The following is a 27,922-nucleotide window of genomic DNA, read 5'->3' as shown; positions in this document are numbered from 1 at the left end:
TTAAAAATGTTTTCTTTTACCTACTGAACTGAGTGGCCGTTACAAATCTACCATTTGCATTTTTAGAGCTTATTATCTGTTGTACATGTGTGGTAAATTTGTGGATAATCCGATGATAAACAATTTGTCAGTAAAGCTTTAGTGAAAAATTGGCTTTATGAAAAACAAACAAACATAATATATAGCCACTTTTCACTAGAAGCCTTATTGACAAATATCCCCATAAGTACTTATCTCTTCCAAAATGTGATATTAGTGAGGTATGGGGTAGAAAAAAAGCACAAAAAGTAAAAAGTTCAAATTGTTATATAGCACTTATCTAACTAATCATAAAAAAAATCAATATATACAGTATATTTATCAAATATTTTTGTTCATTACAGAGGACAAACAAGCATAAATTGTCTCTCAATTCAGTGGATCTATTCATACACCCATTATAACAAAGCTAAAAATGTGCATGACCTTTCTTATTAAATCAAAATGTGAAAATATAACACTTGGTATATGACATTTTTTGGCACAACATTGTCGCTTTAGTCTTGGTTGGAAGGAGAGAAGAAGGTTGTGATTATACATTGACAAAATAACATACAGTCATGACACAGATATACATTATCGTATCATTTAAAAGTTTACATCTTTGCATAGACAAGAGAACCATGTTGACAGTGATGGCTGGTCAATACAACAAGTAAAGACACAAATGGACACAGCAGTAGGAATACATACAGTTTGAAGGCACTTGTTGAAGTTCGATTGCAAGTTTAAATATTGAAACAGTAACATTGGTTTTCCCTTTACTCTAGTGTGTACCCGCAAACGTCCTTGGCTCTGAAGTGTCCATAGGAGATTTGTGTCTGTGTGTATGTGCAGTATGTGTGTGTGGTACATCAGGCTACATGTCTCCTGCGGTGCAGTTTGTAGTGATGCAGAAGCTCCTGGTGACTCTTCTTCTGCCTGCTCCTCCTCCTGAGACCAGCGGGTCTTGGAAGATCTCCTCTGGATGAAGGTCTGCTGCTTCCTACAAACAAACCACAGAATACATCATGACTCAGCATATGCAAACAATGTTTGTTGCTGTAATGATTTCTTTTTTTTGGCCACTGTGACTGACAATGACAACTGCAGTTTTAAGACTGAGTCCAGTAGGTCAGTGTAGGTTTTTGAGGAAGGAGAAAGGATAGGGACATTATTTTTTAAAAAAGGAAGGCAAATGAAGAAATGAAGCTATGAGGAAAGAAAACTCATTAGTTCCACTGACTTGTTTCACAGTGTGGTCCTTCAAAACCTCGGCACTGACAGCGGTAGCTCCCTCCTGATAGGATGCAGATCCCATCATTCATACAAGGGTTGGGCTTGCACAGGTTTACCTGCTTTTTCACCTCTGATAGAAAGAAAATGACATAAAACAGCTAATTACCTAAATGTAAAGCTCATAAATTCATATTTTGTACATGCCATGTACATGGGAATCTATTTATATGTTTTCTAATTTATAAACGGCTGCTAGAAGTCTTTGTCTGGAAATACAAAAAAAACAGAAATCATAAAAAATGAAGATTTTATTTTTTCCTTAGCTGCTTATTTCTATCCATATCAATCATAAGCTTCCTAGAAAGGCTTTTTAAGATCAGATAAGTACTTCCCTGCACTCTCACCTGCACACACCATCTGCACCAGCACATCCTCAAAGTACTTGAGATCCTCGTAAGATGGCACCGAGATCATGTGCTCCTCTGAACCAGCGATCTGCAGCAGTCTCTCTCTCTGTATATCCCCGATACCAATCACAAACAGTGACACTCCATTGTCTCTTATCTTTTGAGCTGGCACAGCAGCATCGTCCCCGCCTGAGCCATCCGTCACCACCACCACGGCCTTGTTGACTCCGGGCCGTGCACCTCCGGCTACCGTGAGGACGTTGGAGTGGATGTGGAGTAAGGCTGCGCCTGTCGAAGCTACTCCACCCATGTAGTTGGCGTCGGCGACTGCCTTGAGGACAGCAGAACCCGTCTCGTGGGTGTCCAGGTTGAAGACGGTGGTGGCTCTCCGGCTGTAGGCCACGAGTGCCACTTGGGCCACGTCACGGTTGATATCAAACTGGACGGTGAGGCTGCGCACGAAGTCACGCAGGGTGGCAAAGTTGTCGCTGCCAACGCCACCTGAGGCATCCAGGGCAAACACCAGGTCTGCTGCTTGGCCCAGGCAACCTGGAAAACAACAAAGACAAAGAATTATGTTTGTTTTTTTAATACAGACAATAAGCATTAGTTGAAACACACAAAACATGATGTAGAAGCTAGAAACATTGTTTTTCTGCTAAATCTGCTATTAAGTTTACATTCAGTATTAACTTATAAACAGGAAAAATATACCACATCCTGCGCAGAATATTTTGCGTATGCACTGAATGTTAAGTAAGATACTACCTTGGGTATCTACACTGCAAATCTTGGCCTTGAGTTCAGGGATTTTGGCACTGAACCTATCAGGTGATGTGTAGGTAAGAGTCCTTTGGGGGTTTCCTGTGATGTTATTCAGTTGTCCCTTTAAGTAGTCTGGTCCCACCCCTATGAGGAAGATCTCTCTGTCCCGTGCATATTTAGAAGGTTCGACCACTTCATCCGCAGAAGGTGTGGCAGTGAGCAGCACCACCACGCGGGGCAGATCGTCCGTGACGTCAGCAAACACCGGTGCACTCACAAAGCCGTGGCGTGTGACGTAGCGAAGCGCCTGGCCTGTCAGGGTCTCACTGCCGATTGGTTGAAGCGCCTCCACAGCCTTGAGCAGACCCCTCAGGTCCCCTTTGAACTTGCCGACCTGAGCCTCGACCCGAGTCTCTCCCCCAAACACCGCCAGGCCGACTTTGCTGGGCGTGTCAGACCCAATCACCGTTTGCAGAAAGCGTTTTAAGAAGGACTTGAGGCGGAGGAAGCCTTCCAAGGTCAGAGTAGCTGAGCCCTCCAGCAGGAAGAGCAAGTCCACTGCACAGTCCAGTGATAACGCAGGAGCTGAGAAGGGATGGAGGGTTGAGTTAGTTTGTTCTCTGCATTAAAATGTTAGGATAAGACATAATCTCAACATGGGTTAGGTTTGGGTTTGGGGATTAGGGTTGGGGTTAGGAGGAGTGAGGAGTGTCTAATATCTCAGTGAGTATACAGAAAGTATACAGACCACAGTGTGGGTCTCCTCCATAGCCAGGCGGACACACACAGTGGTAGCCCTCCGGACCCTCTGATACACATGTTCCACCATTCAGACAGGGCTCAGAGTCACACGGATCTACAGAGGGAGAGAAATGTAGGAAGTATGTATCTGCACAGGCATATACACAAATACAGAAAGAATCAAAGAGAAAGAACAACAATGTTACCTGGACAGATGGTCCGATGGCAGACTGTCTGGTGTCTCTTGTAAGACTTGCTATATCTGCAACACACACATTTGGACAGACTGAAAACTCACTTGTTTTGTCAGTTTGAAGGGCAATCATAGAACATGCTTTACAGAGATAAACCTTCATTTTTTTAATACGCACGCAAATGAAGATTACAGTATGAATGTCTCTCCTAATGTAAATTAAATTTCCATCTTCCATCTTCATCATCTATAATGTAAGTACAAACAATGAGTCTTGCCAGTTATTAAACCTCAAAATATGATAAATGACTTACATTTAAGGCAGTTTACATCTTAGATTACAATCTGTTCAACTGCCATGAATGTGATTCTTTATTTACATGGACATTATAAATGATCATATAGACAAATTTTAAACAGCATTACTGCTTTTTTGTGATGTTCCTAATACGCGTAATTTCAATGTCAGCTTTTGTGAGAAGTTGCAAGTTTCGTGTGTTGACAAATAAGAAATACTCTACTGCCTTTCAGCTATTTCACTGCGGTAAAGTTGCAATTTAGTCTACTGTGAAATCAGTTTTGTCGAAGGCCGTTTTAATTTACCCCCAGGGGGGTCTGACATGTTCACACTAACTTGTTTTCATTAACACCCTCACACTGACACAGCACATTAACACATGGGAGTTTCCCTGTCCCACCACAGTCTTGCGGCTCATTGAGCAATGAGAGAAAAATGTTACAGATTCAGTTCCAATGCACAGATTTTATTTCCAGTCCAGTCTCCCTTATCATAAACTTGCTTCTCTTCCTAGATTGATTCCCAAGCCATATTCTGTATTTTAAATGAATTTATTTAAACTACTAACCATAGTTCTTATAGATGACCAAATTCCTTCTTTTATATGTGCATTTTGTTTTTCTTTCTTTTCTCTTTTCTCTGTCCTGTTTTATTTAAAATCAGAATTTAAGAACAACATGCTTCTTTTTATGTATTATCTATTTGGAAATTCAATAAATAAAGTTAGGGAAAATTAATAAATGAAAAACTGGCATTTTTATACTTTACTTTATACAGTATGTGATATTTATACACTTTATCATTTAAGCAGAAATCAAAGTTCAAGGAGTGCTACAGAAACTCAATTTAGAGAATTCAAAATCTACCTATCTTAAAAAGACTGTATTTGGGACGTCAGATGAAAAAAGACAACAAGAATGTTTCATAGCTTTGCATCCATGTGCACTTGCCTGTAGTATGGACAGAGAGATGTGTATGGTGAATACCCCTTTGAGCCTTTCCAACACATGAAATTCCCCTGCAGCTCTTTCACTGTCTCCAGAGTCTTTCTCTCACAGGGAAACGACTCCACCTGACACCCTGGACGGGAACAGGACAGGAGGATCCGGGAGGGACAGGTGTTAGAAAGAGAGGGGATATAGAGGGATATGATATGATGATATGAGGGAGAAGAGAATGGGAAAGAGTTAGAGCAAGCGACACAAAAGAAGGACTTAAAGCTTAAAAGTTAGGATGAGTTAAAGATTCTCACGCACAAAAGGTTGTAAGATTTCTCAAGTTTACAGCTGATTGCTTCTAAATTGACTCAAGTGATTTATAAGCTTGTGTAGCACTATAAAAGTCATGACATGCAATTCTACCTGCAGGTGTGGCATTGCAGACAGAGAAGGTGGTCAGTGTGGTGTACAGGCCGTTGACAGCATCATAGAAATGCTCGGCAAAGAAAACATGGTTCTCCATCGGCTCACTGGCCAGAGCATGTAGCTCCTCCCACCTATAGACCAGATACAGGAAGAAAACAGTAATCTATAATCTATTAAAAAATCCCCCCCCCCCGATTACTCTCAGTCTCCTTTTCCTGTAAACACAGCACAAAAGAATGTATTAAGTAATATATTATACCTGGCAATGATTATTATTTTCCACCCATCAAACATACCTGGGGAAGCGCAGGCCCACAGCAAACAAGACAACACCTGTCTCTTTGAGCTGTGCTGCCGCCTGAACCACATTGCCCTGAGACCTCCCATCTGATAAGAGGATGATGATCTGGGCCACAGTGGAGGAGTTGCGGCTGCCTGGGAAACCCTTCCTCAGCACATACTTCAGAGCCAGGCCTGTCTGGGTGCTGCCTCCCCTGCGAGTTCAGAGTTTGGAATAGTGGTGAGAACTAAAAGGATTTGTGAGTTATTATTAAAACAATACTGAATATGAAACAGTTACAATTATAAAAAAGAATTTGTGCAGTTCAGCACAGTCAATAATTTACAGCATATTACTGCCAAAGTAAACCACAGTTCAGCTTTGGTTGAATTCCTTGTCTGAGTGTTGGCTAACTTTCATCACCCCAGAGCTCATGAAACACATTTAAAGCCTATTATACTTTTTTTAAAAAGGCATAAATGTCAGTCTTCCCACTGAGAAACACATTCACATGTCTCACAGTTGTTAGAAGACAAAGCTGCCGGAAACAAAAGCTGAGCAGCTCGTGATTTGTTTAGGCGCCATCATATCATCTTTCACATTTAGACCCTTTTTATAGCTGTGAAAACAATGCTACAGTATGTCTGCTTGGAGTGCTGAAACTACAACACAGCACAGTAAAAAGCACAAAGGCCTTTAGGCATGATTTAACGATCTTTGCTCCCTTGTGTCAACAAAACAAAGCATAAGTTCACAGTGTGCAAATGTAGATTTAAATCAGATTGTCTTCTTTATGCTCACATCTTGGACAAGCTGGATCTTAGACACTGGGGATTACTTGTTTAAAGTGCAGTAGGCTTTAACAACAATACTGCATAAAATATCGTCTTAAGTAAGAAATGATCATTATTATTATTAGATGATAAGCTTTTGCAGCTGTTGTTTGCAATTTTTATCCCATTTAAGACTTAGCATTGCTGTAACAATACTGGGTTTGTCTGTGTATCCGTCTTTTTAAAAAGCTCACACACTAAATCCTTGACATTAAAATAGTTCTCGGGCAAAAATCTGTCATACATAACTTGCTCATATGTTTGGTCATATAAAGAATTACAAATTGCAAAGTAGAGTACTAAAGAGTATTGTTAAGAATGCAAAAATGCAGTACCAGTAATGCATGAATAAACACATGAGGCATTGTGACAGCTAATAAGTTCAAAACATGAGTAGCCATTTCACATCAGAGGGCAAGTCAAAAGGTTGCTTTCAAACTGTGAACCACACACACAGACACACACACACACACACACACACACACACACAGAGCCAAATTATCTTCTTCTTCCTCGGCTTATCCAATATCCAGTGACCACCTGTGGTGTGCCTCTAATCTGAAATTAATTTGTTTTCCTTCCCAGGGAGCACTTTACTTAACCTCTGAATGTGTGTGTGTGCGCTTGTCTTTCTGCCTTTGTGAGGACTCATGTAAGTTTGACACCATCATAGTGAGGACTTTTCTGCATTGTGAGGACATTTTGGCCTGTCCTCTCTCCTTTAAAGGGCTGTTTGAGGGTTGGTTTTAAGGTTAAGGGTAGAGTTAGGTTTAGGTTAGGGATTTAGTTGTAATGGTTAGGGTTAGGGGCTAGGGAATGCATTATGTCAAAAGTGTGTAGAAAGACAAAAGTATGTGTGTGTGTTGCTTTCAGCGTAAGTTTTAACTGAAGTCCAGATTCAGATCATGTAACTTGTCAGCCATGTACATAAACATATGTCAGTTGTATTACTTTTCTAGTTAATTCATTAAGTTACCACACTGAAAGATTGATTATGGTTAAGATTATTTGCATATTTATGTATATAAGATTTTTTTGTGAGTTTTTTCTGTGTTGAACCCTGTTTATATAAACCAGCACATATAAAAATGAACAATTTTCCCATTGATTTTGTTTCGACAAAGTTCCTTGGAAGACATCTCTGTAACAGATGACTTTTTGTTTTCATGGAGAGATCGGCAGATGACCTTACAATCATCTGCTTATCTCTCTATGCAAACAAAAAACAAAGCTGCTTCTTTCCGAATGAAATCAATTTCATTATCAAAGATGACTTAGGCGATATCATTTGTGGTTTCATGTCATGCTTACACTACAGTAACTTTATTTCTGAAAAACAAACACACCCCAGTTCAAGTCCAGCTTGTTTTTTAGTAATAAAAAAATTAAGAGCTAAATGTTTGCTTTAATATGACTTTATGAGCTGCATTTGTGCTTTTATATGATCTTTCATTCTTTTCATTCATGATTATGATGATTCTTTCAGACATATTCATTCAGAAGTGGTAAAACCAGGTCCACTAAACTATTGTTTGTCTGAGAGTGAGATGAAAGGAGACACACACCTGTAAGAAATCTTCTTCATGTGCTTCTTCAGCTCTTGTTTGGTGGTGTATGAGTCCAGAGCGAACTCCAGTCGAGGAGTGGAGCCAAACTGAATCAAGCCGACTCGCACCTGGAACAAAGGTGGGTTTATGTGAATACTGATTGACATGAGAGACAGACTGAGGGAAGGAGAGAGAGAGAAAAGAACAAAGACAAACCAAACCTTTTCAGGTCCGATGTCTAGTGCTTGACAGAGTTTGATTGCGTAGTGTTTGGACCTCTCAAAACTGCCCTTCCCCACACTGTAAGAACCATCCATGAGGAAGAGGATATCCATGGCTGCTGAGCACTGCATCACTTCCCATGGAAACACACACACACAGAATAAAAAAGCTAAACACACAGGATGTCTAGAGAAAGAAGTAGGTTCAAACTCATTCAACGTCTAATCTGATGCATTTTGGCAAAGAGCTCAGATTCTCTTGTTGAATATGGGCATTAGGGGACTATCCTTGTTAGAGATCAAATGTGCCATTGTGAATGAAAATAATACCTTGACATAATAAGAGAAAAACAACTTAGCTTGCCAAAGCTCCATTTTCCTCCCCAGCAGCACACTCGCAAAACCATTACTGAGCAAAACCTCTCTCTCTTATACATGTTTGCACTCGCCTGAGGCATAAATAATCTGCTCTCCTTTTACAATGTGCAGCTGATCATGAAAACAGACATTAGAGACAGCGAGAGTGTGCGGTCCGTCTGTCTGTCACTCATTCTGTGTGCTCATGAGAGTCACCCGCAAACACTTTCCTTTGTGACACAGACACCAGGCTGATAAGACCACCCACCACTTTTAAGACTAATTCCTACAGTAAGTGCTGTCCTCCTTCAATTTATTAACTTTTTCCTATTACTTAAGTGCACAGCACTTTAAAATGTTTGTACAAACCTGTCTATACTGCGTACTATATCACTAAGTCTTGAAGCTCCTTGCTGCAGTATAATAAGGAGCATAACATTAGTTCAAGCAGAGTACCGAAGTTGTGATTGTGTGATTTGTTCTTGTATGTGTTTATTAAAGAGGAATTATTTCACCCAGAATCCTCATTGCTGCTCAGATACTTCTACTAAACTACTTAAACTGTATAAGAATTGGCAATAAATAGTACATTTCTTGCCAGAAGCATCTCTAACTGAACTGTATGTTATTCATTGTGGTGCACTAGACCAGCTTACCATTTGGTAAACATTTTTGCCGTGATAAATGTGGTTTTTCGTCATGTACTCACTTTCCCCTGCTGAGTTGATCTTCATTATGTTCTCATGGCTGGTTTGGATCTCCTGCACTGAGGTGCCCTGCTGAACTAGGAGGGAGAAACAACATGGAGGTCAGTCAAATGTCCATACATGTTTACACAGTGTTATGCACATGCATGGCAACAACTTCCGTTATTTGGGGGAACACTTGGGCCAACCATTATCATGAATGCATGTAAAAAAAAATGCACAAATTACACAGTTCATGCTTTTTTTAAAAAATTTAAATGAAAGAAACGTCATCTATCATGCAAAAGCAAGTTGTATCTACCTGTCCATAAACACATAGATAACTATACACTAAGCAGTGGCATGGCTAGTGATTTACAGTACAGTGTGTCTAAGGTCACCTAAGATATATACTGCAACAAACAATTATTTTCATTATCAATTAATCTCTTGAACATTTATACAGTTAATCATTTAGCATATAAAAATAGTGGAAAATGGTGCAAAATGTCTGTTCCTAGAGCCCAATGCGACATCTTCCCATTGCTCAATCAACAGTCTAAAACCCCAAAGATATTCACTTTTCAATGACATACGAAAGATAAAAGCAGAAAATTCTCACAATGGAGAAGCTGAAACAAGAGAATCAATGCTGTTTGAAAAAAATTACTTAAATTATTATTTGATCATCAAAATAGCTGCAGATTCATTTCCGTTCAACTGACTAACTGTTCCAGCTCCACAAAAGATACATTCAGAAACACACACACCTTTTCTATTCAGTGTAATTCAAACATATCACTGGAAAAGTAAAATGAGATGAGATGCTGTCACTGAAGCCAGTGCAGTTCACTGACTCCCACTTGACCCCTTCTGTGATGGATAATTGAGTATTCAAAGCTAATGTGAATGGACAAGTGAAGAAAAACCATTCTTTCATTTCCATTCACTGAAAGGACGTCGCTCTTTTCAGGCACACGTACAGTCCAGAAAGGGGGGAGGGACATGTGATTTCCTGTTCAAAGACCATGTGAACATGCCACGTTGTCCCTGGTAACCCCACCGGGTCACAGAGGCATGTATCCAGTGTCTCCGCTCTCTGCAAGGCACAGTCTGTGTCTTTAATAAGAATACAGAGAGAAATTGTGAGTTTGTTCTCGTCAACTTTGCTCTAATGCTTCGGGCTGTCCGCCTCATGTTGATTTAGCACCTGCTAATTTGCTGAAATAGGTGATTTGTCTTGTGCTGACTCCTTCAAGTGTCAAACGAGCAAAACCGCAAAGAAACAGGACAGGAAACATCAAAGAAAAGTTCCATGTACAAAAGTTCAATAGCAGCGGGACTAACATTGACTGTGTCCTCATCTTTCTATCACTGATGATGTGCAGTGAGGCTTGCAGAGAAAAAAAATATGGCATGGTAAAATGAACGAAAATGACAGTTTTGACATTTAAGGATAAATTATGAGAAACATTAGCTCCTACTAAACAGATACTACTCTTAATAGTAATTTTTGGGGGATTACTGAACAAAAAACATAATTTTACTAAGATTGAAATGAGTGTGAGTAGAAGAGGGGGATCAGCTGGCTCGAATCACCTCTGAAGTTTCTCCCCTTCATGACTGGAGTCCTCTATCTTCCTTTTTAAAAGAACAACACCAAAAAGCTCCAGTGTTAACAGTACTTGACAGTTTATGTCCAACCGTTGAGGCAACTGCTGCCGGCAAGAGTGAAGGAGCTGCAACAGAATGCCAAATTTCACTTAAAAAATACAACTTTTGAAAGATGTTATCATATTCATGTGCACAGAGAGGTAATACGCTAAAAAAGCACAAAAAAACAAGCTATAGTCATGTAAAACAGCAAGGAAAGAGAACCAAACGTGGTCCTGCTCTTCTGGCATTGAGGCTGATGTAGACCTTCTTTGGTGGAGTTAATTGATAATTAATAGTGGTAATTACTCTGGATAGTTTCTGGGCAACCAGCTTTTCCAGTCTGAGGGCTCCTTCCCCATATTTACCTCACCACTAAAATGTCCAGACAGGCTTCTTGATGGACACCATTGATGTTGATGTACTTTGTATGAAAAGACATTTTATATGAATCAACATCCTCTTTCTTGGCCAAGTATGTTTACACATACAAGACTCTAGTTTAGTGTCTCTCAATGTACTAACAAAAAATAACAACACAACAATCGTAAGAAATATAATGACAATATACAGAAGAAACCGTTTCTGTGAACTGTAAACAGGATACAAAGAGTGCAAGGGATGATTATTTCAGGGAAAATGGAGCCGATGACTTCGCATTTCTCTTTAAATATTGATGAAAGAGTTTCATTATGGACTCTTCTATCATCAATTAATAAGTGGAAAGGAGCAAATGATATGAAGTTGGGAAATATTTAAGTGCAAAAACCGATAGAACACTATTCATTAAAGAAAAGTAACACCTGCAGCCGAGAGACCTCATCTCCCACCTCCCTAACAGTCCCGACCCTTTCATCTGCCTCTAATACCAACGTCATTCCAGGCCCAAAGCCCTCCTGACAGTGAAAGTTTAGGGTCTTGGCGAGCAGCTTTCTCATGGTCAGCGGGGCCTCACTGCTCTGAACAAAAAGTCTGTCTGTTCAGTCAAGTGCCTCAGGCTAAATGACTAGTGTATCTTTAATGTCTGTGAATGAAAAACATAGCAGGGAAATCCAGACCGAGATAATGAGCAAGAATCCTCAGGCCGAGGGGTTGATGTCTAATTGGCATTAATCCCACCACAGTCTGGGAAATGGAAGAAATATCCCCTTGAAATCTGTGATAAAAACAAGAATCTGTGAAATTTAATTTGACAGGTTGGATTACACGGATATCTAGCGGGTCAGAGACTGTAACATGTTATCTGTGTTGTCAGCACAAGAGAAAAGGGGAGGGGGGAGGGGGTGAAACAGTCTGGTTTGCTCAAGTTCAAAGTCTTAAAATGGCCAGTAATAAATACTTCAGATGGTGCTAAAGCTGTCATTTTTGAAAACAACTCAAAGATTATATTGCCCCACGACTCCCCGTCTCTCCCCGCAGGGCAAATACCAACACTCAGGTCCAAGAGAACAACTGACGATACGCAATAAAAGCGATGCAAAATTTGACTTGCCTGGAAACAAGCAGCATTTTAAGCACAAGAGACAGGAAATCACTTTGAAGAGAAGATAATGGGAATTCTTCAGCGCTGGGGACTTGACAGGTTTCAGCAATAAAATATCTTGTAAAGAATCTCAGGATGACCCGAGAAGCATCAGCATCACACGTTATCCACCACGCCTCCAAAACGCCAACACGCTCTGAGGCTTTATCTACTCTAACCTCCGAAATCTATCCCCACCAATATACTGTATGCTTGATTTTAATTTATCTGCACTTATTTAATCAAATTCTAACCCTGAAACAGGCCATTTAAAAGGGTTTTTTTCTTGATATTGGATATGTCTGTGTGGGCTCTACATTGGGTGGAATTATTTTCCTTATGTTACACCAAATAGCAGAGTCACTCCCCATCTTCTGTTGTGAGCTGTATAATTAATACAACTTTCTAAATGTCCCTCTCCTTTTTTCTCATATCATAGGAATGTTGTCAGGACACTTTAATACAGTTTTTGGGAAATTCGCTGATTTGCTTTCTTGCTGAGAGTTACATGAGAAGATTAATACCACTCTCACGCATGAAAGAACTCTGAAAAAAACAAGCAAACAAGCCTGTCCCCCAAAATGTCGAAATGTTCTTTTATGTAATTCTGGAAACAAGCTGAATGTTTAAATATGGATGTATAAAAGGTGTCAGCACATAACAGGAAATGCTATCTAGCAGCTTTAGAAGATGAGTGAAGAGAGTAAAGGTTGTATATCGGCTCATTTTGTATATTTGCGGTATGAGACTTTGAGCAGCCAAACAATTATAATGGTGCAGGTTGATGTAAAACAGTCCAAAACTGTATTTAAAACATTCTTTGATCTGAAGGCTCCAAATTCCAGAGAAGCACAGGAGACACTCCTCAACCGAAACTGAATGCAAAACAGTAATAAAATCAATCAACCGACCTTGAAGAAGCAGCAGCGTTAAGAGGAAGGAGAGGCGGATGATATCAGGGTGCATGTTGGGACACCTGGAATGATAAACATAAGGCACACGCTGAGCAAGCAGAGGGAAGAAAATACACCAAAGAGCAGAGGAGACGTGGGAAAGATTGTATAAAAGCTAAATGAGATGAGAAATACAGTAGAATATGAGCATGTTGAGTATTCAACACTAAATAACCTGTCACATCTTTAAAGTTATTTCTATCTCTTGAGAATGACAAGCATGACGTGTGCAGCTGCAGCCCACCCTTACTATTTTACCAGGGAAGTCATGTGACCTCCCTCGAGGACCCTCAGTGCACCCTTACTATGTTTTCACCGCTGACTGTAAAAGTTGAGTCCTGACCTTTCAAAGAAAACTGAATAAAGGGACGCTTGATAACTGACAGACATCATGGAGGAACACCATGATGCTGCTTTAATAAACCTGCCCATCTTGTGCTCTATCTGCATTTCAACTACACTATTCCCCAGACTTTTTTAATATGAAATTTGCAAGCAAGTTTAACAAAAACACCTGCTATGAAACACATGTGTGTCTCAGTTTTAACAGTACCATAAGAGGTCTATTTATAGAAAACGAAGCAAGTGATAAAGAGTTAACTCTGTGGTTTACATGTTTGAACAGGTCAGCGTTTGTGAGGCAGCATACGAAAAGGAACCAACTCAGCAACTCAGCCCGATAACATCCGCTATAACATACTCTGTATTTTGCCTGGGTCAGAACAATCACAGCAGCTCTCACTGCAGTTCTTGAAGCAATATCAAGATTTCATGTGGTTTTAAAGTGTTAACGGGGATGTGTCTGATCATACGTTTTTCAATGAGGGCTGTGTGTTGCCTCTTATGTTTATTGTGTGATCATCAGTGTGGGAAGCGGGTTGCCAGGTAAAAGCTTATCATTGAAAGGGCAGAACAGAACAGATTATAAAGATAGATCGCTAACAAAAACCTCCCTCTTCAAAATTCAGACTTTCAAGCAGTCAGCTACTTGGAAAATCATGGAAACAATTACTTGATTATCAAAAAAAAAAGAAAAAAGATTCACATTAGTTTTTTGTCAATTGATTAATCAACTGATTATGCTCTATCAGGACCTTCTTGCCTTTCAAAGTCACTGCGCTTGAGATTGTGACCCATGAACATTTTGGGAAGATGCAAAAAAAATCTGCTGGAAGATTGGATTTCTATCTTATATTTAAGGATGAATTTGATATGAGTTTATTGGATACAACTCTACAATCTAATGGAACTCAATACCCCTGCAATAAAACCTCCTTCTGTTAAATTCATAATGTTCAGATTTAGTTTGGCTGCGGTTAGTTATGGTGTAGTACTGGATTGTACTGAGATATTTCAAATAATCCATCCTCCTCCTGTATGTGAATAAAGGTGGACAAACACATTTAGAGGCACCTTACAGTCTGATAACTATGGCCTCAAAATGAAACATTCTGTCAGTGCCAACAAAAACTAAACATATTATATTGACTTGCAATGGACTACAGACTGTAGGTGTACCTAATAAACTGTAAATTGAGTGTACACTACAGCTTCATGTGTTTAAAAATCCCACCTGCCTTCTTCTGTATGTTCATTGTTGGGTACACATTAGAAGTTGAGGGGCTGCAGATAAGCTTTGATTAACTCTGGCTGCTGATAAGCTTGGTCATAATATCCTGTCTGTGGCTGAAGTGTGTGTGTGTGTGTGTTGGGGTGGGCAACTGAGACGGACGTGCTAGAGAAACCCTTCCTATAGGTAAAACTGTGTGTTTCTGAGACAGAGATAGAATTGTGTGCAGGTCGGAGCCTCTCTTTAAGAGGAGTCTGTGTGTCTGCGATACAGATCTGAGGAGCTGACATGCGGTGGCTGTCTGAGAAGCCCCGGGCTGATAAACATCACCGGGGGGCTATTGATGCTGTATGTATGTGTGCTCTCGCTGGTACGCCTCGAGGACAAGAGATTTTATTACTACCAGGGGGGGCGCAGCTTTGAATGTATGCACTGCGCACACACACACGCTTGTATTAGGAAGCAGTCATGCATGCCTACATATAAAACACACACATACACACACACACACACACGTGCACTGCACACACCTGTCTCAAAATTGGCAGCCTCTTCACAAGCATTCTTCTGGATCCCTCCACCCTTCATCTTTCTGTCTTCCTCACTCTGTGCCTGTCAGTGAACACCTTTCTGCTCTGTCTGCACTGCAAATTTGGTTCCAGCTAAATTGGAAAAATCTCTACAGATTGTAAAGAGTTGTATCAAGATGCTGCTATGTGCCTTTGCTGCTGTCAGGACTCAAAATGTGTCACTGAAAGTCAAAATCAGAGATGAGAATATTGGCAGAGTAGGATAAGACCATTTCTTTCACATTTCTGACCTGAATTTAACAGTTAACCTGATACTTCGAGGAATGAGTTCTCATATAGGGATTAAACTAAACAGCTAATTGGGACATTCCTAAAGACAGTAAAGACCTAAACCATGGACGTGCCGTCTGTTTCGAATTGGTTTGCAGGTTGGAAAGTGCCTCCAGTCTGTAGTCTATAATTAGGAAGGAGTGCTAGTTTTTGGACCGGCTTCATACAAAATCCTGAGATCTCCTAACCTGTAGTTGATGTGTGAAACATCCTAACAGTTTAAATGATTTCAGAGTGAGTCACCAGAAATGGCCACGTTTAAAACAACAGAAGAACAAATGTGGAAACTTTTTTTTTCCTCCCCACAATGTGACATGTGTCCCATTAAGAGCCACAACTATGTATAATTCAAAGTGTCTTGCATTTAAGCATTCAGTGCAAGATCAAGCTGGCAGCCACACACAGCATGCAAAGGCTCAATCTTCTGTGCAATTACCCTTTTTAATTTCACAAACAAGGAAACAATCAAGTAACCCACTAAATGCAATAAGGGAAATTGATGTGATTTCACTCTGTTCCCTAAGTGAATTAATAGCTTACAAGATTCCTATCTGCAATTATTCAAGTAGTAAAAAAAAAAATCAATTAAAGCTGTTCGTGTTCCTTGTAACTTACCTTCTAGTAAGCTGGTCTGTCAACATCTGGTCACTCTGAAATGTGTCATGGGTCAAGGCGGTCTTAAGACGGGGTCAGAGGTTATGACCCTGACATGTAACAGTAGTCGAGGTTTACTCAAGAACGTAAACAAATTGAAGCGTGTCAGTCTACTTAAGTACAAAGTAGGCGCAAGGAATTCAAGAAATGCATTTTAGTTTTTAAGCCCACAGGTGGCTGTTGGTCTGGTTACCTGCTCGCTTTCTCATAGACTTGTATTATCGAGCAGCTTGAGGTTACAATTATATTCACATATGGTGGGAATGTGACTATTTCTTGTAGTGCATCACATCAGATGACTTTTATCACATAATTTCCTTCTATATAGAAATGTATGAAATCTGTGTTTACAGCTCTGACGTGTGCTACTGCGTTGTTACTTTACGCATCTCCAAAACTGTACTGAAACACTTCCACCTGTTTTAATAAAAGCTGCTTTGGATTCACGAGGAAAATCGATAGTAGTTATCCTCAACCTTTCAGACCGCAGGTTCCGCACTCAGCCTCCGGACGAGCGAAATAAACACACTCCCATTTTTCCTCAATGAGCGACAAAATGTTTCTACTTACCCCGAGCTTTTTAATATTCACTATCCTTGAAGTATGTCTTTCAGAAAGCAGTCCTCTCAGCGTCTCCACACACACACACAGACCTCTCAGTTTCCGCACTGGTCTGATCTACATGGCTTTCTGCTTCGGACAGGAGAGCAGCGACCCCACCTCCTCACCAAGCCCACCTGTGATGTACCTGCACCGGAGGAGTCTAATGTGTCCTCTCCTCATTCCGCACCGTCTAATTATAAAGAGGGAGGCGCCGAGACGCATTTTAAACGTCTCCCCATTAGTACTTATTATAATTCTCATTTCCAAACTAATCTACATAAGTATGTATTTGATTAAAATGATTCAGACTAGATGATGTTCAAAGTGTCGAGTCAAATAAATTAAGCAGTCGAAACAAAATAACTTCACTGCATACATTTTCCTGTCACAGAACCTTTATGTAAAAACTGAAACACATGTCAAACACAAAATCAATCAGGCTGGACATCCCACCTGAACAGGTGATTAGGACTGAACAAAGGAACAGATGGCAGCACAGCATGCACGACAGCACACTTACAGGAGACAAATACACACTTGGATAATTGAGTTTCAACACCTCTTGCTGCTGATTTTTCTGCCAACTTTAACAGGCAAACCTAATAAGTGCATTCAACATTTTAAAACCTAAAAAGTGAAGTAGTGACTGAAATTAAACCACAGGTTAAAAACATAAAAGCCCTGAACATAGTGTAAGATCTCTAATGAGGGCACACAAATAAAATAAATTAAATTACAAGCTGGGTGGCGGTTTCTGGAGGCCACATTCAGAGTGAACTTGTGTTAAAGAAATATGGTCCGAAAAAAACAACCAACTTGATTTGAACAAATTGGCGAAGAGGAGTATAAATCATTTTGTCTGTCCCACTAACTCCTTGATGAGAGAAAGCTGCAGTTGAATCAACTGTTCCAGGTGGTCAATCTGTGAAAGGCAAGAAAAGTCACAGCTATTATCCGTTTGCAGTTTCAATTTTTTTTGCCAGGCGTTACCTACTGATACAATAAAACCTTTTAACAAGTATAACAAAACAATGTATGTCAATGAACATGATTAAGATCTATCAATAGTGAAACAGTGAAAGCAGCTCTGACCTTAGTCTTCAGGCTCAGACAGCAGCAGCCAGACGTCTGAGGGTCTGGAGTTCAAACAAAGAGCCGGTGAATGAAAGTCAATGCTACCACACCGTGAAAAGTCACAAACTGATCATAGTGTGACAAAGCCTGAAGTGCAATAAAATATAAAAACATGATCTTAAAAACAAACATACCATTAGTCTTTGTATTGATCCTGCATGGTGGCTCCATTTGTTCAATAATCTTCTGTACTGGATCTTCTGGAAAACATGCATAATGCCATTCCAATTCCATCAATTGCACCAGTATCAGAAAGCACTGGGCTAATATTTAGCTCATGTTGTGTCTTCACCTAAAAGGCTAAAAATAAATAATATTTTACAGACTTATTAGTCAAAACTAGAAACTGAATTCTACAATCGCACTGTGAAATTCTGACTTGACCAACCATTGACAGACTCTGCAGAAGTGTTTTTCTTCTGCTGTGGAGTCCGGGGCGTCGGCTCTGAGGTTATGTTTGGGCCACTGGTAGCCGTTGTAGTTTCCAGCACCTTTTGGGTTTCAGGTGTCGACCTGGGCTGGGGGCAGTCAGGGTCAGCTGTAGTGTTGGTAGTGGATGTGCTGCTGTCAGTCTTCACCGTGCTGGATGGGCAAGGATTACTCTTGGTGTCGGCCTGTAGTGCACCCAAGATCATGGAAGTGACGTGTCCCCCGCCGCTCTCAGCGGGCAGAGTCAGTGAAAGGATGTTAGCAGAGCCATCGAAGGACTGGACGGTGGCGAGGACGCCATCCGTTAGCAGGCTTTTAAACATCTGCTGCACCTCCTCTGGCCACTCGGCGGGAAAGAGTTCTTTACCTGAGAGTGAAGGAGAAGGTTCAGAGACAGCCAGTAGCAATTACAAAAGTTAACTGTGGTTAAGTTTTAATTCCGGAGAGAAAGAATAACAGCACTATTATCTTACCAGTGAGGGTGCAGCGGGTGATCTGAAAGGGGAGCTGCAGCAGGTGCATGGGGATGGGCAAGATTCGGGAGACTGGCACCTTCTCTGTATTGCCGTAGTCTGCGTAGATGACACTCATCTCATTCTCACCCACTTCCAGGACCACAGCACGATACCAGTTATTATCAGCTGGAAAAATAATGATTCATTTAATATTACGGTGGCTTTGTGACAAATAGCAAAGGCTAAGAATTAAAACATTTTAAAATATTAGTGTAACTTCATGTCACAACCTCAAGAGGGTATTTTTTGTTCATTTCACTGCTTTGATCTGCTTGTGTATTCATGTAATGTGCTTTGTTTATTATAAATGTTTTACTGAAAACTGGAATTATACAGTTAAACTATTGGAAAACAAACAAATCCTCCCTAAGAATTTCCATGCAGTTTTCTTTCTGCTCAGTGTGCTCAAAGAACAAAACAAATTTTCACCTTGCATCTTAGTTTATTTGACCAAATTAGCCAACGTACTGACAAAACAGACGTTAGATGTAAGATATCTAGCAACAGATGCAGAAACTGCGTGTATGGGAGTGTAACTGTGTCTTACGTTTATAAGCCCTGGGATGAGCTTGAATTTTTCGCTCAAGTTGAAACATTTTCAACGTAGGCGTATTTGCATCTTCTTGAGTCTTTCCATTGACTTTTATACAATTACGCCACCTTTGCTTTACTTTTCGCAAAATTTGCTTTGTGTTCCGTTTGGACACACGGTAAGGTCAACAACGTGTACAAACAGTAAAAAAAAATGTTTCGTATTTGGTAAACATTCAAATAGGTTTCCAAAAAAGCCCTGAACCCAGCATTTAAGAGATGATTTTACCCACAGAGCTGCCCTTAAAACTTGATGCACCATTACCAGCTAAGAACCTACAGACAGCACTGAAAACTCCATTAAAAACAGACCAGACCCTGTTGTTAGCTGGGCTGCGGAATGTATGCCAGGCTATAGTCTCATACTTGTATACTGTGTTTAAAGAAGAGCCGCTCCTAAGCTCGGCTGCACACGCGCTGTGTAATTATACCTACTAGCAGACACCAAATTACCAGCTTAGGTCTGCAGGGGTAACGGCTGCAGGTGGGGTCCTGAGACAAGTCGGAGAGCAAACATGTAAACTGGGTAAGAGAATGAAAGAAAGAGAGATTGATGGCGACAGATTTGTGTTCATGAGAGAGAGAGAGTACAGCTCACTGATGAATCAGCTGGTCTGTCCTCACAGGGTCTACTTGCCTGTAGTCATTAAAGGATGTGTGGTAGTAATACTGCCTGAGCAAAGACGGGGTTTTCCCCAAGCTAACAGTATTTATTAAACTCTGAATGCAACTTCCTCGTAAACCATGACGTGATGTAAAAACTTATCTACCTCATTGTGAAAGTGTGGTCGTAAGGTGTGTTTGAGTAAAAGAAAGCATTTACTAAAAGTCTAGATATGTCAATATAATGATACAGCATTAATATACATAGTGATTATGTGTGGCTAGATTTAGAAGGAGTTGCATTGATGAACCATTTGCATATGTTCAGGTTTAACAGATGCCATTTACTTCTAGTTATGTATCAAATTAGACGCTTCATAAAATGTTTTGGAGGAAACTTGACAAACAGAAAGGGCATTATGAGCGTAGGGCTAAAAATGCACTTTGCTGCTGCAGTGTGTTTGGCAACGTGACAGAAAGACCACATGTTAAGGTTACATGAGCACTTGCCCGGTGACAATGTATTAAATGAATAATAAGTATGTTCCTCACCGGAGAACTGGGCACAACAGGCAGCCCCTGGGGCGAGTTTGCTCTGGACAGTGGAGGAGGATAAAGAGGCCTGGTTGTTGCTGCAGTAGGCAGCCAGCTCCATCATCACCTCCTGAAGCTTCTGCTGGTCCACTAATACAACCACAGCACAGCATTAACAACAGCGAAGCATAGCGGAATTTCATCATTCATGCATCTTCTCATTAGACAGAGAGAGAGAAGTGAGTGAGTGTTCTGACCCCGGCTGGGAGCAATCAGGTAGAACAGGGAAGGACTAGTGACGGCTGCGATGCAAGGTTGAAAGGTCTCGTTGAGAGGCAGCTCCTCTGTCTTCCAGTCCGCTGGAAAAGACGGAGCTGAAAAAAGAATTACGCACCGTTTCAATCAGGCTTCTCAAATGATCAACCGATGCATTTCATCTTAAGGATGCCAGCAGTCTAGCTGACCTGATGGTGCTGCCACAGTAAGCTCTTTAATTGGCATCTCCTTCGAACTGCCTGTCTGGTTGGAGGCTTGCACCGGTATTTGGCTTTCGCTCTCTTGCTGTTTTACTCCAGAGGCTGTGTTTGCATGCGTCTCTTTGGGAATCTCTCCGGGGGCTTTGGCTAGTTGCTCAGAAATGAGGGCAGCTGCCACGTTCTGCCCTCTGCTCTCCAGCTCTACGCCGTAGCCTTCTTCAGTGATGGAGCGGACACATGCAGAGAGCTTCTCGCCATCCACAAGAGCCTGGAACCAGAGTAGGGCTTCACTGCTCCACTCTGAACCTAGGGGCTCCACACCTGAATACAAACATACACACATTTAAAAACAAACAAACATTTATTTAATGCAAATTACAGGATCACCTCCAAACTGCCCTTTTTTTAGCCATCTTTTATGAAAAAGTGTAACCATTCATCTTTAATTGTGCAAAATTTGTCTGGTTTACAGGCTCAAGCTCTAAATATGCCAAGAAATACTGTATTTTGATCTCATTTAATGCCACATTTGGTATCATATATCATTTGATTCCCCTTTGATACCACAGATTTCTGATTTCTGCCACATATTTAATATAGGGCCACATGTGGAGGACAGAGTTATGCAATTAAAACCTGCGCTAAATAAGAAAGCAATTTTCAGAAATTGCTTTTATGTCATATTAACTTGGAAGACTTTCACTCTCTTTATCATACTGACACTCTCTCGCTCTCATACACACACACACACACACACACACACACACACAACCTGTGAGCCAGCAGCGAATGGCCTGGAAGGGGAGTGTCAGGAGTTGGGGTGTAATGGATCTAAGGTGGCTCTTTTCCACTTTCATGCTATAACCGTAGTCCACAAAGTTCACCACCACATCATCTTCAGACTGCTCCTTTACCGTCGCACGATACCAGGCTCCATCACCTGTGGAGCAAAAAGCACATCATGTAAAACAAAAATCACCCAAAACAAATAAGAAAAAAGATCATTCCATATGTCATCTGATTAAAATCATTAGGACACTGTACCATGTGTTTGAAAATGTGTTTGAACCAAAGAATAACTTGCCACAGTAACAGTCTTAGGAGCTGACAGTGTTTATCAAAACCAGTGGTGCATTAGATGGTCTCACCAGGAAACATGGCACAACAGGGCTCTCCCACTTTGGGCACGAAAGGTGAGACATCTGCCTCACAATGCAGCTTCAGTTCAATCCCCAGCTCTATCAGCCGCTCGTGGTCTGACGGAGACATAAAAATATTAAATAAACTAAAGTGAAATCTTGTGTGGACGTCTGAAATAATTAGAAACTTGGTACATCATAATACACTGCAGTGCTTTCCGTAGTTTTTAAAGATATTTGCAGCGTTCTGGAAGAGCGAGAAATAATTTGCTGCATTAAAGGAAACATTAGTCCACTTGTCCTTGTAATTTTGTGGGGCCAATATAAATTTGTGTCCATAAAATATATGACAGAAGACAAAGTGAACCATACAGTGTGTCACTGATGACCAGCTGTAATATTTGGATGATTAAAGATTAACATCTTCTGAAATGTAGGAGAGAAAAGCAATAATAAACAGTCAGCATTGTTTCTGGACATGAACTCTTACTAACACTTATCAGCCTGTCGAACTTTTTTTGTAGTCAAAAACCAGTAACAACGGCTCTCTAGACTGAAGAAACATCAATACCTGTAGGATTGTCAATGCGGCAGAAAAACTCTCCTGGGTTCTCCACGACGCTGGCTAACAGCGCCACTGTCTGGCCTTCACTGGGAAGCTCAGCACAAGACCACGACAGGGGCTCACCGACTGGAGTAGACACTGAAGAGAACATTTCAACACAAAACATGCATCACACACATACAGAGATGTCTGTCCAATTACATTTTGCACTTTATAACCAAGGTGATGGCAGAGATAGCTGCAAGCTTACATCACTGAGTGAAGAAAACTGTGACTAAACTTGAGATTTATGACGTAACAGCCACAGAGAGCATCAACTGACATTTCAATTAACTAACAGTAGCCTAATATTAAATATCTTGTAAAATCCACACACTTCCCAAAAGAGGAACAACCATTCACTTCAAGACAATGATCATTTCTGATGTTTTAGATCAAATTTGATATTTTCATTCCCAGTTTCAAAAAAAAAAAAAAAACTGCAACTGGGACTGAATGTAAATTTTGTAAGATTTATTCCAGACATTTCCCACCATGTGGTTCTGCAGGAGCAGCAGCAGCAGCAGTTGCCTGGTCAGCCTGCTGGTCACCGCTGGTGTTAACAGGAGCAGGAGCCGCGTAACCAGCAGAGATCAGCAGCTCGGCTACGTTGGCCTGAGGATCACTGGCCTCATCAATCATAGCCACCAAGGCCTTGCCATCGTGCGCTCCCTGGATCTCAATGCGCAGTATTCTGTTTGATACCCTTCGTTGCAGGGCCAACAGGCAGTCCTCTGACCAGCTCTCCCCAACGGGCTGCACCCCTGGAAAGGACCCCGATGACAGATGTTTGAGTGAGTGTATAAGACAACTTGTTTAAGAGAGACTGAAAGGCGTGAGTTTCAATACATACATGTTTTCAATATAGAGCCACCAAATACATACAGTAATTTAACAACCAAAAAAAACTTTCTAAACATTAAAAACATGTGTCACAGTGTAGATACTACCTGCTAAACCACAAGGCATAGCTTGCATGGGAAGGGCCAGGAGTGAAGTGCTGATAGGTCGCAACTGGCCTAAATCTACCTCCTCGGAGTTACCAAAGTCAAGGTATCCGACACACACGCGCTCCTCTGAGGAATACGCCAGCACTTTAGCTCTGTACCACTGCTTGTCCTCTGGAGGAATCACACAGAGGTCAGAGGATGGATTAAACAGTCCACAGTTTGAAATCTTCTGTGTCTTGTATTGATTCGTTTAGCTGCAATACTGTCACCAAGCTTGTTAAGTAATTGTTGAAACGATAAACTGCTACAAATCAGCCATATTTTAACTGAATAAACTCTCATATTGTACTCTACCGCAATGTCTTACAGGGTGATATATTCTCCAAGTGTTCATGTGTGATGTACCTGAGAACTGGGCGCAGCAAACAGTGCCAGGAGCTGGTCTGAAGTTCTGAGGGTCCGGGACCTGACAGCAGTGTTCCCTCAGCTTCAACTGCAACTCCTGAATCACTCCTGTTAATGAATGGATGTGTCATTGTGAGTGTGTCGTTCTAAAGTTGTAAAAAAAATGCCAGGATAAAATATTTTGAAGGGAAATTTTAGAGGAAGCTGTATGTACAAAGACTAAAGCAATGTTCAGACATTAGTGTTTCTCATAAAGTGAGAATATATTTTGTGGTAGTTGACCCTCAGAGGAGGGAATACCAAATCCTTAAAATGGATTTGGTGAATAATTCTGACTCTTAATATCAGCCAATTTGTCGAGGTCCAGAGGTTTAAGTAGTGTGTACCAGAACAAATGCTACTTACCAGCGTTCTCCACCTTCTGCACGACAATTTCATTTGGTGACTGGAAGTGGGTGACCACAACGGTGAAGGAGTCGCCCACTGCCTGTGTCAGTGGCTCCGGCGGCTGAGCCCAGGTGTTGGCATCCTTCCCGTCGGAGAGACGCTTGAAGTTTTCCAAGGATGCGCTCACCATGGCATCTGAGGAAGCCAAAATAGATGACTGAAACTGCAGACCGATTGGAGATAGGCTGGGAAAGTACTTATGAAGCTGGCTTACTTATTTCCTGCTCAGTTGGTGTAACACTGACTGTTTCCTCTGCTGCGTAGCCCTGCTCAAGCAGGAACGTGCTGAGCTGTTTTCCTAAAAAAAAAAAAAGAAGCAAGAATGTCGCTGACTTTGACTTCAGACTTTAATTAGCAATTCTTTTAACTGTGCTTTTAACAGTTCTTTAAACTGAATCGTGATTATCAGCGATCCAAACTCTATATAACCTACCCATGGAAAGCAGGATGTCCACGACATGGATGCGACCATTCTCTAGCGTTTCCACCACTGTCGCAGTCACTGCCTTGCCGGTCAACAGCTGCCTCACTGCAATACAACACTCGCCTGACCAGTTGCCAGTCACTGGCACCACCCCAGCAATACAGCACTCAATTGCCTAAAGGGAACAGATTCAAGAGCTAGTGTCATCATGCCAGCTGTAAGAGACCATAGACTGTTACAGTCAATGTTATATCAAGACACACTGGACACATGATAAAATGCAACCAATATGTATGGTGTGAATTTGCACTCACACATGGACAAAATGGCTTCAAATTGGCAGCCAGGGGTCTGATCCTGTCCACAGGGACATCTTCCTCATTGCCGAAGTCAATGTAAAGGACATTGGCTGTCTTCTGGTCGGCAGCCAAAGTTTTGACCAGGCCTCGGTACCAGTTCTACACATAAAAAAAAATACAGGAAGTGCAGGAGAGCAAAAACGTGACACAGTGTGCATACTAAAACTTGTGTCTCTTGTCATGTTGTTTGAAAAAGCTCACCAGATCACAGGAGAACTGTACTGCGCAAACCTCCCCAACACAAGGTACATGTGTCGTCACTGAGGGGCAACTGTAGGTTTTCTGAAGCTCTGTGCTGATGCTTTGCAGAGCTTCAAGGATCTCGGGGCTTTGGGTGAGGAGAAAAAACCTGCTGGGGCTGTAGAACTCCACAACTGTTGCCTAAAACCACACACAGTTACACGAACACATGTTGGATTTTGGTGTTTAACAACACAAAAAAGATCAATCTTTCAGATTTAAGGCAATCTGGGTACCTGCATGTCTGCTTCCTTAACGGCTTTAGTCTTCTGCAAGTCCTTCAAATAGACCCTCTGGAAGCTGGATGCATCACCATGCTTAAATAAACAGGTAACCCAATGATTACTATACCTACTTTTCTATCACAAGGCTTTTTCGAATCATGTAAATGGGGAGCTTGAAACTTTTACTTCCATAAGGAGGATCGTCAAAGTATTGCAATTACCTTTGACTCCACCAGGCTATCTGCTATCACTGACGAAGCAGTGGCGTCCTTTGAATTCTCTCTACAATTTAAGAAAAACAAGTGATTACACACTATTTATTGGATATATATTGTACCAATTCCACTCTAGGCTTTTTTTGTTAGTACTATACAGCACAAAGACGGCTAACAGTCACTGAATCAGCTTACTTTGCAGGTTCTGGATCAACGGGCTTGCACAAGTGTCTGTGTGCCTTCCAGTCTTCCGTCTGGCATACCACAGAGCAGTAAGGCGTCTTCTTGCAGCGCTTGCACCGAAAATTCCCTGTCAAGTGAACAGTGGTTAGTCATGTCTGAATTAAAATCTATACATATATATGGTGACTTTTCTTTTTTCACTGACCCATCTGTATCATCTTACATTAAACAGTTCACATCAATACACATAAAGCACTAGAAAACATCTTGCCATAGCTGGAATAGCAGCACATGAGCTGAAGACAAAATCCTCACATGTGTGTATTATTACTGTATTATTGTATGACGCTCATTCAATTGTACATCCGCAGGTACACAAGCACTGAGGTACCCCAATAATATCCCACAGAGCTGTGAAACCTATTGCCAGTTACGGCCAAGAGCATCATCTTTTAATCAGTGAATTTACCAGGTGTGGAGCCTCTGGCTGGAATAAAAAAGTGTAACTTTATGTACCCCTTCATGCAGCATTGTGACTTTAATGTTGACAGTACTACCTTGTTGACCACAGTAGTTGCAGAAGTATACAGTCAGTGCTGGTGGCATTGATCCTAACACCTGTTAAGACAAGAAAAAAAAAGCACTGAGGAGAGGGCTTTCATTTTTTACAGAACACACTCATTTTGCAAAAGATGAAGTTTGATACATACTGCAGCTTTATCCATAATGGTTGGTGAATTAATGGGACCTGCAAAAAAGAAAAAAAGGGAAATTAAACTGTTGAAACAAATAGTCTTAAGTACATTTAGTTGCAAACAAAGTCTTCATTGATTAAAATACTGCTTTTAATTAAAAGTTTGCTGGGTATGGCCATGCAAAATTTCGCCGGCTAGTTATCTGATAATGGCGGCATTGATTTACCGTCTCCGATGGCGCTTAACGCCAGCCGCTCAGGTGTTGCAGCGGGCATGATGAGCTGTCTCGGAAGCGATGCGGCGCAAAGAGCCATGGGGCTCGATGATGGTTTCCTCAAGGGCAGGTTAGGCCGAACCAAGTTAGGGGAAAATGAACTTTTCATAGCTGCAGCTGTCAATATCATTCAAATTATATAAGATCAAACAGTTTATTAAAATATGAATAACATTAATGACGGCATGCAAAGTGTTAAAAGTTTTGTTTAACTTATAGCTAATGGTAATGAAACAGCTACGTCATGTAAAGTTACGCTTCCGGCTAGCTCGTTAACTAGCTAGCTAATAAAAACGGTTATAATTTAGCAAAAAATACTGCAAGAAACTTAAGTAATTGTGTACTACGGAGCACAACTAGATGCCGACCAAAATAAGAATCTATAGATGTATATTTTATGGTTTTAAAATTCATGTTACACGGTCAACGTTTTACCTGAGTGCACGTGTTGGTAGAAGAGATGAAAGCGTTGCACATGCGCAGTGGCCTCAACTGCAGAAAGGTCAAAAGGTCAGGATGATTTTAATTGACATGTTCGTGCTTTTTTTTGTTCAGACATTGACCTCTGATAGTATGTTTTATATTTCGTTTGCTTTTATTGCTAATCGTTTCCAGTAACATAAAAATTGCTGAGCATTTTCTGTCCTTACTGTAGCGAATATATTTATATATCTATCTTAGTAGGCTACATGTTAGTGTTATTAATGTTTGCAATTA

The 27,922-nt window shown here is 40.9% G+C and overlaps 3 protein-coding genes across 8 annotated transcripts in view; 1 reads left to right on the top strand and 2 right to left on the bottom strand.

Moving 5' to 3' along the window:
- Positions 1–339: 339 nt before the first annotated feature.
- Positions 340–16,965, bottom strand: vwa2 (von Willebrand factor A domain containing 2). Of its 5 annotated transcripts, none has more exons than XM_042397422.1 (15): positions 16,732–16,965; positions 15,178–15,326; positions 13,036–13,100; positions 8,973–9,047; positions 7,907–8,040; positions 7,704–7,813; positions 5,322–5,519; positions 5,023–5,156; positions 4,612–4,741; positions 3,377–3,432; positions 3,178–3,285; positions 2,433–3,014; positions 1,662–2,213; positions 1,265–1,387; positions 340–1,024 (listed from the first exon to the last, which is right to left on the bottom strand). In XM_042397422.1, exons 3-15 carry the CDS (start codon positions 13,088–13,090, stop codon positions 894–896), a joined length of 2,388 nt encoding a protein of 795 aa, XP_042253356.1. In that variant the 5' UTR covers positions 13,091–13,100; positions 15,178–15,326; positions 16,732–16,965; the 3' UTR covers positions 340–893. The 5 variants fall into 5 exon arrangements, with proteins under 5 accessions (XP_042253356.1, XP_042253358.1, XP_042253354.1 ...); XM_042397424.1 differs by lacking the exon at positions 15,178–15,326 and adding an exon at positions 16,123–16,157 and having other exon boundaries at positions 16,732–16,800; XM_042397420.1 differs by lacking the exon at positions 16,732–16,965 and adding an exon at positions 16,123–16,714.
- A 176-nt stretch (positions 16,966–17,141) lies between these two features.
- Positions 17,142–27,697, bottom strand: tdrd1 (tudor domain containing 1). 2 transcript variants are annotated; one of them, XM_042397414.1, is made up of 26 exons: positions 27,641–27,697; positions 27,158–27,322; positions 26,947–26,984; positions 26,794–26,854; positions 26,249–26,363; positions 26,060–26,120; positions 25,851–25,931; positions 25,576–25,755; positions 25,330–25,473; positions 25,025–25,190; positions 24,806–24,889; positions 24,550–24,726; positions 24,145–24,252; positions 23,740–23,910; positions 23,284–23,553; positions 22,757–22,888; positions 22,195–22,302; positions 21,819–21,986; positions 21,035–21,367; positions 20,828–20,944; positions 20,589–20,720; positions 18,801–18,968; positions 18,287–18,694; positions 18,033–18,098; positions 17,857–17,900; positions 17,142–17,686 (listed from the first exon to the last, which is right to left on the bottom strand). In XM_042397414.1, exons 2-26 carry the CDS (start codon positions 27,312–27,314, stop codon positions 17,615–17,617), a joined length of 3,561 nt encoding a protein of 1,186 aa, XP_042253348.1. In that variant the 5' UTR covers positions 27,315–27,322; positions 27,641–27,697; the 3' UTR covers positions 17,142–17,614. The 2 variants fall into 2 exon arrangements, with proteins under 2 accessions (XP_042253348.1, XP_042253349.1); XM_042397415.1 differs by having other exon boundaries at positions 18,033–18,095.
- Positions 27,655–27,922, top strand: part of ccdc186 (coiled-coil domain-containing protein 186) — a 33,851-nt gene continuing 33,583 nt past the window's right edge. The window contains exon 1 of the mRNA XM_042397416.1: positions 27,655–27,715. The gene's annotated coding sequence lies outside the window, so the exon portion shown is untranslated. The remainder of the gene's footprint in view (positions 27,716–27,922) is intronic.

The sequence above is a fragment of the Thunnus maccoyii genome, chromosome 20, assembly GCF_910596095.1.
Source record: "Thunnus maccoyii chromosome 20, fThuMac1.1, whole genome shotgun sequence".
NCBI classification, from domain to species: Eukaryota; Metazoa; Chordata; class Actinopteri; order Scombriformes; family Scombridae; genus Thunnus; species Thunnus maccoyii.
Note: the sequence above shows the minus strand (reverse complement) of the source record. Positions and strands in the feature narration are given on the sequence as shown.

Bases quoted from the DNA above. Each gene is read 5' to 3' on its own strand.
- vwa2 (XM_042397424.1), bottom strand. From the start codon at position 16,148: ATGTTGACAGACCAGCTTACTAGAAG. The intron at 3,433-4,611 runs GCAAGTGCACAT...TGTGTGTTGCAG, and splicing joins TCTCTCTGTCCATACTACAG to ATATAGCAAGTCTTACAAGA. The intron at 1,388-1,661 runs GTGAGAGTGCAG...TCTTTCTATCAG, and splicing joins GGTGCAGATGGTGTGTGCAG to AGGTGAAAAAGCAGGTAAAC.
- tdrd1 (XM_042397414.1), bottom strand. From the start codon at position 27,314: ATGAAAAGTTCATTTTCCCCTAACTTGGTTCGGCCTAACCTGCCCTTG. The intron at 20,945-21,034 runs GTCAGCTAGACT...TTCTTTTTTCAG, and splicing joins TACTGTGGCAGCACCATCAG to CTCCGTCTTTTCCAGCGGAC. The intron at 18,969-20,588 runs GTGAGGAACATA...TTATTTTTCCAG, and splicing joins CTGTTGTGCCCAGTTCTCCG to CTGATAATAACTGGTATCGT.